Raw genomic sequence first — 12,032 nt, 5'->3', positions numbered from 1 at the left:
CTGATGGCTGATGGGTGCAGATCTGGAAAGCAAGAGTTTTGTAAAGTGTCTGTGTGTGAAGAAGTACACCAGCTGTTTCCAGGTTTTTAATGAGCATGTATTTTATCTTTAGAGAGAAATATTTGCAGACAAATAGAAAAAAAACTGTGAAGTGGTGATAAATAAAGGCAAATTAGATCTTACAATGCAATGAGAGTCCCTGACATATCTGTCCGTCACTGTGCTGTCGTGTCAGGATCTCAGAGGGCCCGAGTGCTGACATTTGCAGGCAAGCTCTCCCACCGTTCTCCGTGTGTCGGGGCCGAGAAGCCCTGCAGAAGCTGGCGCGGCGCACCTTCCATGTAACAGGTGTGCGTTCACACGCGTGTCCTTCTTCAGGACAGATGTGCCGGTACCCTGGGCTTCTGCTGTGGGCTCCCACCTCGATGAGGAAGGCTTGTTGACAGGCTTGACTGTTGCTGCTGGCAGAGGTGTCTGTGAAAGAGCTCCGGATAGGTACCCTGCAGACTGCTTACACTTGGCATTGAGGTGACGTGAAAGCATAGGTATTCAGAAAAGATGGCTGGACAGGTCCTAAAGGTGTCGGTGGTTTCTGGTGTTGCCTTGGGTGGAATCTTGACCTGCAGGAGCTGCTGTGGAATTACGCTGCTGCTTTACCAGGGATGGTAAACTCTGTCTAGGTAATGGAGAGACACTTCGGTGTTTGTTTCAAGAAAGTAAGTGTACTGAAAGAAACAGCTAAATTGACAGAGAAGGAGAAGAAAACTCTTGTGTTTCCTTGCTAACTGACGATAAGGAGTTATTTCTTCGAGTTGCACTCACTCACTCTTGGTTCCATCAGTAGCAGCAGTGCAGGTGGAAGCCAGCTGTGTTGGGGTTGTGCGTCCTGACTGCTCGTTGTGTCGTGGTCTGTTTACGGTGTGAGCTGCTGCAGTCTGGAAAGAGGTTTCCAGACTAACGTTTGATTTTCTTCCTGTTGTTTTAAGCAATTACCTGAATTTTCAATTCATGTATCACAATTTTCTTGGTAGAAGGGAGAAACTTTGTGCAGCTTATTTTTTAAATGGCAGCCAGTTACTTTTAGATGGTGCCATTGAAATGTATCACATTTTGATTTTTTTTCTGTTGTCGTCTTCATTTTGACACTTAGAAATCTTAAAGAAACGTTTAGTGATATTCTAGTTAAAATGTCAGTCCCAATTTCTTTTCTAAATCTTGACTATTATAGAGTTGGCAAAGTATTTTAGATTTGAAATATGTTAATAAAATTTAGTTATAAGTGAAGGTATTTTTCTTCCACAGAAGTAGCTAGCTCTGACTAGAGTGCAATGCCAAGCAAGTGACTCCTTTATTTTGTTACAATGGAAGCTTATTGGATTAGAAAAAGTATGAAATGAGCTCAAAAAGCCTTCATTGTAGTGAGGCTTTCATTATAATAGTCTGATTTATATGGTTGATTCTCGTTATTATAAGTCTAATAAATTATTGCCTGAAGGAAAACTTGAAAATTAAAGTTGATATGACATAGGTTGTGGCTGAATAAATCAGAATTTTATACAGAGGTACTAAGCCAGGATTTGTCTTAGGAGCACCTTCTCAAATCTGAGGTTTATTAATGAGCTCTTCTGAAGAGCTAGCCCTTGGAGGTGCCCTTAGCACAGTTCCTTGCTCTCCTTGCTTCGTTGGTGCTGTGCCTGCTGCAGAGGCTCTGTCCTCAGCCCCTGGCTGGGAAGAAGCACAGTGTCTCTTTCGGTTCCTCTACTGCCAGGAAGAGAACTGTAGGTGGTGGCCGGGAGCTGGAGGCAGGGTCTGGCCCTCACACTCCAGGACGATGGTCAGCTCCTGGTTCCTGAGGTGTGCCTGTCTCTTGCAGGGTGGTCACCTGGGCCCGTAAGGCAGGCTTGTTTGCAGGTTCTGTGTGGTCCGTCACGTGCCTGTGTGGCTGCATGTGCCTCACAGGCACCATGTATTTGCAAAAAGCATCCCTAGTAGCTGAAAACTGTGTTATTTTCGTAAGAATGTTCCCACTTAAACTATGGCGTTACCAGTTCACCTGCTGCGTGCTCTGTGAGCCCTGAACCTCAGCTGCTTAGCGATTCTGTCAAATAACTTCCCCCTGTACTGCCTCAAAGAAAAGCAACTCTAAGATGGGCTTAGATATGTTAGCTGCTGCTTTTTTTAGTGTTTACTGTTTATACTTTCTGAGTCCCAGTAAGAAAGATAATATCCAACACAAATATCAAATATAAAATGCTAACAGTGATAATCAGATAAATTTGCTGTTTAGAAAGTCCACAGAATTCCAGGATCTTTCCTGCCTAACATACTATTTTTTTTGTTATTGTTTATGCTAGTACCTTTTTGTGAATGCATGCTTCTTCACAAACCGTTTTGATTGTTAATATTCCTTAAACATGAAGTGAAAGTAGAGCAGTGAAGTTGGTGGGAGGAACTGTTATGAAGCTCCAGTTTCTTCTTAACATGAAGTTCCCACGTGGGAAGTCAGGCCCTGTGCTGCGTGGTCTGAAACCATGGGAAAGGGTCCGGGAGGTGAGGGGGCAAGGTGAATGAGGTCTCTCTACCCAGTACCTTCGCTGTGGGAGGTCGGCTTCTCTAGACACAACTGTCATGAGAAACAGGAAAGAAGTGGGGATTTGCCACTAATTGGTTAAGTCGGATATGGAAATTTTATTAAATCTCAGAAATACCGTGTAGCCCCTTGGTGATACATTTAACATGGTTGCTGATCTTTGCTTAAGGGAAAGCTTAATAAAGATGAAAATTAGCTTAAAGGTTTTCTTAAACTTGTGCAAAGACTGAGCTGTATGTCTGATTTTTGTATAATTTATCACTTATAGAAATAGAACTTGAGAGAAATATAAGGCTTATGGACTATTCTGAGAATATCTGAAACATGTCTAAGGGTTTTGACTTAATCTTTAACACAGTTATAAAATTAAGTTATCAGAATTATAATTGTTTGGGAGGAAAAGTTGATTTGTTAGTCTATTTTGGAGGCTCACTGAAAATAACTCAGTACTGCCATTACTAATTAACTCTTGTATTTTAAGGAACCCAGTGACAATGGACCTCTTTTTACTGAATTAAAGTTCTACCAACGAGCTGCTAAGCCAGAGCAAAGTAAGAAATACAATATGCATATACTTATAGCTGTGAAGTGACAAATGTGTGTTGTTTTGTTTATCCCAAACTAATAATAAGCATGTTATCTTGTGACCCCTTGTTATTTTTTGCTTTATAAATAATGAGAGTTGTATGAGGGCATTCTGACCTCTGAATGGGTCTGTTATAACAAGATTTCACCTGAATTGTTGCATAGAATCATGCTAATAAGTGACTGTGAAAATGTCAACCTGAGAATTAACCTAATCCATTTGGTGTATGGTCAGAGAGGTCCCAATCTTGAGAATTTTTCCAAGTTCTGGAGCCCGTGACCCTGGGGAAGCCGTAACAGGCAGCGGAAGGGAGGTCTCCCTGCGGACCCTTCGTGGCTCCGGCCTGTGCTTCAACTGAGTCAGAGCCGCCGGCGAGGAGGCCCTCCTCCCCAGGGGCTGACTTCCTTGGCTGAAGGGGAAAAACCTCACAGATTGGGATAAAAAAGAAACGTGCTTATGAGAGCCTGTAAATGTTGAGGTCATTGGAAAGATTAGCTGCAATTGCAGTTATATGGTTTTGATTTTTTTTCCAAAACTCTCGGCAGATTTTTCATTTTTAAGATGATGTTGAGAGCAAGATAACAATTTTGAAGGTTAAGACATGCTTGGACTGTAAAATACTTTTCTTTTGTTGGTTATGCCTTTATTGTATATTGCCTTTTAAAAATAAATACAAGTGAAATCTTGTTGCATACAGAAGTACATTCTGCTTAGAGCGTTGTTGAAGCAAGTGTTATTTGTGCATCACACCTGAGGTCACCAGCGTCTGTTTTGATTTGTAGTTCAGAAATGGATTCGTGCCCATAAACTGAAGTACCTGGGTGTTCCTAAGTATTGGGGGTCTGGTCTACATGATAAGAATGGAAAAAGGTAAAAACTGCAGTTTGTTTTTCTTCTTTCTTATTTTTTTGAGCATTCTCTGTACAGTTGGTTTAGTCAAGAGTTACTTACTGAAAGCTCGGAGCATTGCTCGCTCTGGGCCAGGCCCCTGTGGCATGCGCAGGAGACCCAGGTGAGCGAAGTGCCCTCTCCCTTGTGCTGGCCCTGCTAGGAGGGGCGCCCGCTCGGCAGCAGCACCAGATCAGAGCCTGGTGGCAGGTAGGAACAAGCGAATGTTTTCCTTTCTTGCCCTTCAGGGTATACAGGAGAACCCTAGGATCCCACTTGTGTCTTGTCCCCCTTACTGTGTGGTTTGCCCTCCTGCTCTGGCACATGTGCCTTAGTACCCAGAGAGAGGCAGGAAGCAGGACCACCTCTTGGGAGTTCGATTTTGCTGGCAAGGGAACCCTTCCCCGGAATTCTGTGGCAGACTTCCTTGTGTTGTCTTGGTTAGAATTTTATCAGTGCTGGTTTTTTTATTTATTTTTTTCTCTAATATTTTATTGTGTGTTTGAAAGGCAACGTTAAAGCGAAATCTGTCTTTCATGTGCTGGCTTACTCTCCAGTCGGCTGTAATGGTTGGGGCCGGACCAGACGAATTCAGGGCCAGCAGCTTCACCCAGGGCTCCCACTCAGCGCCCAGTCAGTTGCACCAACTTCCATTGCTTTCCCAGCGGCATTAGCAGGGAGCTGGATTGGAGATGGAGCAGTCAGGACTCAAACCAGCACCACTGTGTGATACCAGCATCGCAGACAGAGGCTTAGCCCACTGTGCCACAGTCCAACTTCGAGTGCTGTTTCTCAAACCAGTGACTGACCAGGTGAAGTGACCCCAGAGATTGGTTTGGTGAAGCATGAATGCCCCGGAAGAGGATGGGGTGCCTGAACTGATTGGGTTTTCTGTTAGAGCACAGAAAGGTGGGGTGATGGGATAGGAAGCCAGTGATGCTGACTGGGGTTTGCACATTTCTTTGCACATTTTTTTGACGTTTTGCTTTGTTGTATCTGATTTTGTTGGAAGAAGTTTCCAACAACCAGGTTACCTGGTTTCAGATCCATGCTTTACCCCTTAAGAATGCTTGTGACGTTGGGTGAGTGGCTTCTTTTTGACTCAGTTTCCCCATCATGGTTATGAATTGCCTTGTGGATTGTTTGTTTGGGAACAGTGGTGCTGTTCCTGGAGCTTCTCACAGGGTGCTGGCGCATGTTACCGCATGCATTCGTTCTCTGAAAGGCAGAGTGACAGAGAGCGAGGCGTCATCCGTGTACTTTTTCATGCCCCAAATATCTACAGTAGCCTGGGCTGGGCCAGGAACTGCTGCCTGGGCTCCCTCATTGGTGGCAGGGATCCAAGCACACGGGCCATTGTCTGCTGTCCTCACAGCTGAAGGGGAGCAGTCAGAGCTCACATCAGCCCTGTGATGTGTTATGCTGGCGCAAGGCAGCCGCCTAACTGTGTGCCAGCCCCTCCATGCATGTTCTTAGGATAAGAGTCAGGACTTGTGTGTGTGTGTTGGTGAGAGAGGTGCTGGTGCTGTGGCCTCAGTGAGGAGAGCAGGGCCAAAGAGCTGACTGTAGGCTGACTTTAAGGTGTCTGGTGAACATAATTTCAAAGTTAGCTTCTTGGGGTGGATCAGAGGTACCATAGAGTGCCGGCTGGAACCAGACACAATTGACAGTCTACTCACTGCTAACTAGCAGTGAGCTTAACACTCAGCCCATTTCATTTATAAAATGAGCTTGTTAGAAATATGTTCTTCACGGGCTAGGATGTGACTGAACTGGTTAATCCTCTGCCTGCAACTGCTGGCATCCCATATGGGTACTGGTTCATGTCCTGGCAGCTTTGCTCCACTTCTCATCCAGCTCCCTGCTAACGTGCCTGGGACAGCAGCAGAGAAAGACTAAACACCTTGGAGCCCTGGAAGAAGCTCCCGGCTCCTGCTTTTGGATTTGGGGAGTGAACCAGCAGATGAGAGATCTTTCTGTCTTTCCTTCTCTCTATAAATCTGCCTTTCCAATAAAAACAAGTAAATCTTAAAAAAAAAAAAAGTGTTCTTCAAAATAATCAGTGTGTGAGGCATTGATGCACTTTTTCAGTGGAAGCTCTTAAAAATAGTCATTAAATCTTTGAAAGATAAATAGGATATAAGAATACTGTATTCCCCTCCCTATTCGACATCTCTGTGTCTAACTCATTTAAATTAATATATACAGTGTTAAGATCATGAAAATATTAGCCATCATTCTTAAGTTATTTTTACTGATTTATATTTTCTCATTTCTTGCATCATTTTATCCATGTTCCCAGAAAATAAGTACAATCCCGGGTTTTACTTTAGAGGAGTTATTCAGAAATAACTTTTTTGTTTTACTACTTAGTGGTGGTGTGGTAACAGTTTCTATGCAACTTATGGGCTTTTGCTTTAGTTGATGTTTATAGTTTAAGAATATGAGATTAGGGGCTTGTTTCGAATAGTCGTGGGATGATGTGTGAATGCAGACGGAGATGTGCTCACTGTGACGCGGCTTTGGGCCCCACGTGGGATCGAGCCCTGCCTTCTCTCCTGCTCTCTGCAGGGCGTGTGTGTTATCTGCACTATTGTTAAATGACATGCCATTTGTAAAAGCAAACGTGTACCACGTGGTCCGATGTCTTCTGATATACAAATCTTAGAGATATTGCGGACATTGAACATGAACTAACACATTAACACATCGTACTGCGAACTAACTGTTTGACCCGAACTGTAAACAGTTTATTTATTGAAAGCTTTTTAGATGATTTCTAAATTTCCTCAAGTTCAGAATCAGAATTCTAGATTTAAAACACTTTTCTTTGTAATAACACATAATTGTACATATTTATGAGTTTGAATCCTGAATATTTCTTTTTTTTTTTTTTGAATCCTGAATATTTCACTTGGTATGTTGCCATTTATTTATTGGAAAAATGGAGAGACATTGACACCAGTGCACGTACACACAGGGACATAGCTGTGAAGAGTCCCTGTTTGCTGGTTGACTCCCTGAGTGCCCACCGTGGCCCAGGTCTGCCCTGTAAGTGGCAGGAAGCTGGTTCCTTGACGGGCACTACTGTTAGCCCGTTGCTGGTTGGTAGGAAGCTGGAGTAGGGAGCTGGAGCCGAGAGTTGGAGCCAGGGACTGCAGTGTGGAGGGCGTCATGACTGCCAGGCCATGGGGATGCATTTCATTATAAAGGCACACTGCGTGCAAGCGGGCTTTTGTTATTATTCTCCCTGTTTCAGTGTTGCTGGCACAGTGGCTGAAGCTTGGCTTCACCACATCCCAGAGGGGAAGTCCCCTGTTGTTGTGTTAATGGGATGACGGAAGTGCTTGCACCTCACGGGAAGGGTTGGGTGTGCACGTGTCTGAGGTACGCATAGCGCCCAGGCCGACAGCCCACTCAGTGCTCGGCCCTGGCAGAGATGCGCTGATACATGGTGGTTGTGCCCCTGGTTTTCATTGACCGATCCAATGATCGAGTCAGCCTAGCTGGAACCTGGAAAACCATTGAAGACAAAAGAACTCGGAACAAGTCAGTGCCCTTCACAGTACCTGTTGCAATGCCACAGCACGCACTTCGTCTTCTGACCTGCGTGCTGGGCAGACGAGGAAAGGCGAGTCCTGCTGCCCATTTTACTCCTGGGCAGGCCCAAGGAGACACGACTGGTTTTTCACAGAACAAAAACCTTCACATTTTTGCAAGATGTTTGTTCTTCCTCCTGTCTTGCCCGCTGATCTCTAACTTACCCTTCTTTCCTACCGTTTAAGCAATTTTGAGTGAATCTGTTGTCAGCGTCATTTCTTGGCAGTCTATTTTAACAGAATGTTGATACTGCTGAAATGTACTTTTAAAATAGAAAAAGATTACCATAGGATGGAAGCTAATATCCAGAGAAATAATTAACTTCCTGAGAAAAATTAGTGCTGTCCTGCTCACTGTGCTTGTTTTCTGTTCCTGTGGGTGACTCTTGGGCCATCTCTGCGGGGAGTGTGGTTGGCCCATCTCGCCGGGACCAGGAGAGGGAGGCCCTCTAGGTAACAGGAAGGACAGACAGCAGGCGGGGGCCCAGTGTCGGATGCTCGCATTTCCCTGCTTTGCTTCAGAATACTAACTTACTAAACTTTACCTTGAAACAAATTACTCTGAAAGATTACTCATTGCCAAGTGGGTTTTTCTTACTTATATTATGTTCATTGACTTTTTTTGTTTGTCTTCAGTTACAGGTTTATGATAATGGATCGTTTTGGGAGTGACCTTCAGAAATTATACGAAGCAAATGCCAGAAGGTTTTCTCGGAAAACTGTCTTGCAGCTAAGCTTAAGAATTGTGAGCTATGTTCTCGTTTTTGAGTAAAGGCTGGCCCGGGGAGCTCGGTCCTCTGCTGGTGGGTGTTGGGTACTGCACTGACTTGTCCCGTGTGCCGCTTGGGCAGCTGGAGACCCTGGAGTACATCCACGAGCACGAGTATGTGCACGGAGACATCAAGGCCTCGAACCTCCTCCTGAGCTACAGGAACCCCGACCAGGTAGGTCCACAGCTTTAACTTCCGCTCGCTCAGAGGCGCTGTCGAAACCAGGTGGGGCTGCTTTGAACTTTTGAACCTGTGCAGAAGTTTCAGTTTTTGAAGTAGATTTGGTAATAATAATATTTCTTCTTGACACTTTTATCTAGTTAACATTCTCCTTTTTGATGCTGTTTGTTGGCACTTTATCAAGTTGGCTATTTTGCTCTAAATAATATTCAGGAGAAGTACTTGTGATACAAAATGAATTTCAAATAGCTTTTTGGGAGTGGAAGCTTAAAATTATATAGTACACCAATGAATTATGTTTGTCTGCTTGTCATTTTTTTATTTCCTTTGTTCAAGGAATCCATCAAGTGTAAGTGTTCTGTTACTTGGAAAATTTGGTCTTTAACATGTTGATTATTCAAATCAATTGGTTTACAGAAATGCCTCAGCTGTCTTAAGTCTATACACGCTTACTGTTTAGAATTTTCATGTGCGTTTTTTTTTAAAGTTTATTACATTTCTTTTGTAATATATTTTCTAAGGAAAGAAAAAAAAGCTTGTTCCTGGTGTTCTGCCTTCATCTGGGTCAGTTTAGGTGGTGCGGAAGATGTGCAGTGTCCTCACGCCTGTGGGGCAAGTAGGGGTTAGCTGCTCCACTGAGGGTCATGGAAGACAGTGCACTTTAAAAAGCAGTGTGTTGTCAAAGGCACTTTGTGTACTTTTGTGTGAGTATTCTAGATTTCTTGTTTTCTTTCTGTCTTGCCTAGTCGGTTATGGTGATACAGCAGGGAGCGGCAGTGCTTGTGTGCGTGTGGGGACACCTTACAGGCAGGCACGGTTCCCTCGGCTCTGTTCAGCCATCTTGTTGGAGGTGTCTCTTACAAACAGAAGCAGTTTAGAACCTGGACAAGAAGGCTGCGGTTAATAGACTGATAACAGTTTGTGTTTGGCGAGAACACGCTGCTGCCTTGGTCTGCAGGCAGTGTGTGGCTTAGTCACCCTTCGGGCACATGCTCTGGTAGGGCTGTGTTTCAGTGTTGTCTGTGCGTGCTGGTTCCCCCCCCCCCACACACACACAGCTGCCTCCGTGTCACAGTTACCAAAAGGTGGAGTGTGTGGCTGTGGAGAAGAAGCAAGCCAGAGTTACTAGCTTTGTATGCTAACCAGACCTACATGTGTGTGCTGATAGATATTTGTGGATATAATATTAAATTCAGTTTTAATTATGGAGACTTGACTTTAACAAATAGTATTTAAATGTGGGTAAGGGACTCACCTAAACATTCTTCTGGAATATTTCATGGAATAAATTAGTATTTGAGTAGAAGTGAAGACCCAGGGGCCTGGCACAGTAGCCTAGCAGCTGAAGTCCTCACCTTGCATGTGCCAGGATCCCATATGGGCGCTGGTTCTAATCCCGGTGGCCCCGCTTCCCATCCAGCTCCCTGTTTTGTGGCCTGGGAAAGCAACTGAGGATGGCCCAAGGCATTGGAACCCTGCACCTGTGTAGGAGACCTGGAGGAGGTTTCTGGCTCTTGGCTTTGGATTGGCCATTGGGGGCCACTTGGAGAGTGAATCATCAGACGGAAGATCTTCCTCTGTCTCTCCCCCTCTCTGTATATCTGCCTTTCCAATAAAAATGGATCAATCTTGGGCCCAGCGGTGTGGCCCAGCGGCTAAAGTCCTCGCCTTGAATGCCCCGGGATCCCATATGGGCGCCAGTTCTAATCCCAGCAGCTCCACTTCCCATCCAGCTCCCTGCCTGTGGCCTGGGAAGGCAGTCGAGGACGGCCCAAGGCATTGGGACCCTGCACCCACGTGGGAGACCTGGAAGAGGTTCCTGGTTCCTGGCATCGGATCGGCGCGCACCGGCCCTTTGCGGCTCACTTGGGGAGTGAATCATCGGACGGAAGATCTTCCTCTCTGTCTCTCCTCCTCTCTGTATATCTGACTTTGTAATAAAAATAAACCTTGAAAAAAAAATGAATCAATCTTAAAAAAAAGAAAACAAAGCAGTGAAAGCCCAGAGCTGGACTGTGGCTCCTGTGTCCTCTGTCAGCTGTGTTGCTAGTCCTGGATGGGGTGAGCTCTTATGTGGAAAGTGGTGACTGGATTGCATCAGTTTGATGTTTAGTTTTGTTTTGAACATTTTTGTATGAGAAAATATCAGATATATAATTCTTGCACAAGTTGAGCAAAAGAGTAATTAAAAGGATAGTACAGACTTGCCCAGCATGTATGTAAGTCAGGTGAGGTTGTCTCAATGAGAGTCACGTGGTTGGTTAGCATTTTTGCTTTCAAAACAGTCCTTCGGAGCTCAATATTTGTCATTGCTTGGACTTTGGATTCACGTGTTTAGAATGTTGGGGTATAGTCTGGTCTTGCTGCATCCCCATGACAGTGTTTTGTTTCTGTGCTTTAATGATTTGGCTTTAATTTGTCTTGCTTGGAAATCTGTAGGTGTACTTGGTAGATTACGGCCTTGCTTATCGCTACTGTCCAGATGGAGTTCATAAGGAATACAAGGAAGACCCCAAAAGGTGCCATGACGGGACCCTGGAGTTCACCAGTATCGACGCGCACAAGGGCGTGGGTATGTCAGTGTTGTCCAGGGGAGAAGCACATTGCTAATACCTTTCACCAAGTTGTACCCAGTTCTGAATTACGTATAAATCCGTAGGTAAGTTAGCAGCTTAAGACCTGGAGCTGGGGACACGGCCCAGGTCACACAGGCACACAAGAGGGCCGTCTGCTGTTCCCTCTCCCATCCTTCCTCCCACTCTCAGGAAACCTCAAGGTTGATTAGTGCAACTGATTTTGCTTAATCAGAATGTGTCTGTTTTTTCTAAAGCCTGTACATTTTTTATGCAACTGCAGTTTTGTTATCAGGTAGCTTTTATCTTGTTACATGTTAAGTTAGCTTATTTCTTTAGCAGTCATTTTGTTTTCTGGTGCACAACACCAAAAGATCTTAACCTCCCAGTATTTTTAACTTCTTTATAATATGCAGCATTTTTAGTATTTCAGAATAATTTGAGGGCAATATTAAATGTGTCATTGTTTTATTACTCACTTCCTAGACTAAGAGTTTTAGTTTGAAACCAGTTGGAATTTTAAAATAAATTATCGATTATAAATAGTATTTTTTAGATATTACCCAGTGTTAATCAAAATATTTTGATTAAATGCAGTCAAAATTTTATGATAACATAGACTTAGTTTGGGCTTTATATGTACTTGAACTTGGATCCTAAGCATTGTCTCAGTATGCTTCATGTTTTTGTGTTTGTAGCCCCATCGAGACGTGGTGATTTGGAAATCCTTGGTTACTGCATGGTCCAGTGGCTTAGTGGCCGTCTTCCTTGGGAGGATAATTTGAAAGATCCTGACTATGTCAGAGATTGCAAAATTAGGTAAAGGAGAACCTAAAGTAAATGATT

General features: G+C 44.2%; 1 protein-coding gene across 3 annotated transcripts in view; it reads left to right on the top strand.

Annotated features, from left to right (window-relative positions):
- The window catches only part of VRK1 (VRK serine/threonine kinase 1), a 75,237-nt gene that overhangs the window by 45,930 nt on the left and 17,275 nt on the right, over positions 1-12,032 (top strand). For all 3 annotated transcript variants that reach the window (XM_012926744.3, XM_058655351.1, XM_058655350.1), the window contains exons 4-9: positions 3,072-3,141; positions 3,959-4,046; positions 8,300-8,408; positions 8,515-8,607; positions 11,053-11,185; positions 11,885-12,005. In XM_012926744.3, the coding sequence (XP_012782198.1) occupies positions 3,072-3,141; positions 3,959-4,046; positions 8,300-8,408; positions 8,515-8,607; positions 11,053-11,185; positions 11,885-12,005 (614 nt within the window). The remainder of the gene's footprint in view (positions 1-3,071; positions 3,142-3,958; positions 4,047-8,299; positions 8,409-8,514; positions 8,608-11,052; positions 11,186-11,884; positions 12,006-12,032) is intronic.

Source organism: Ochotona princeps, chromosome 26, assembly GCF_030435755.1.
Source record: "Ochotona princeps isolate mOchPri1 chromosome 26, mOchPri1.hap1, whole genome shotgun sequence".
Taxonomy (NCBI): domain Eukaryota; kingdom Metazoa; phylum Chordata; class Mammalia; order Lagomorpha; family Ochotonidae; genus Ochotona; species Ochotona princeps.
This window is presented reverse-complemented; position numbering and strand designations above follow the sequence as displayed.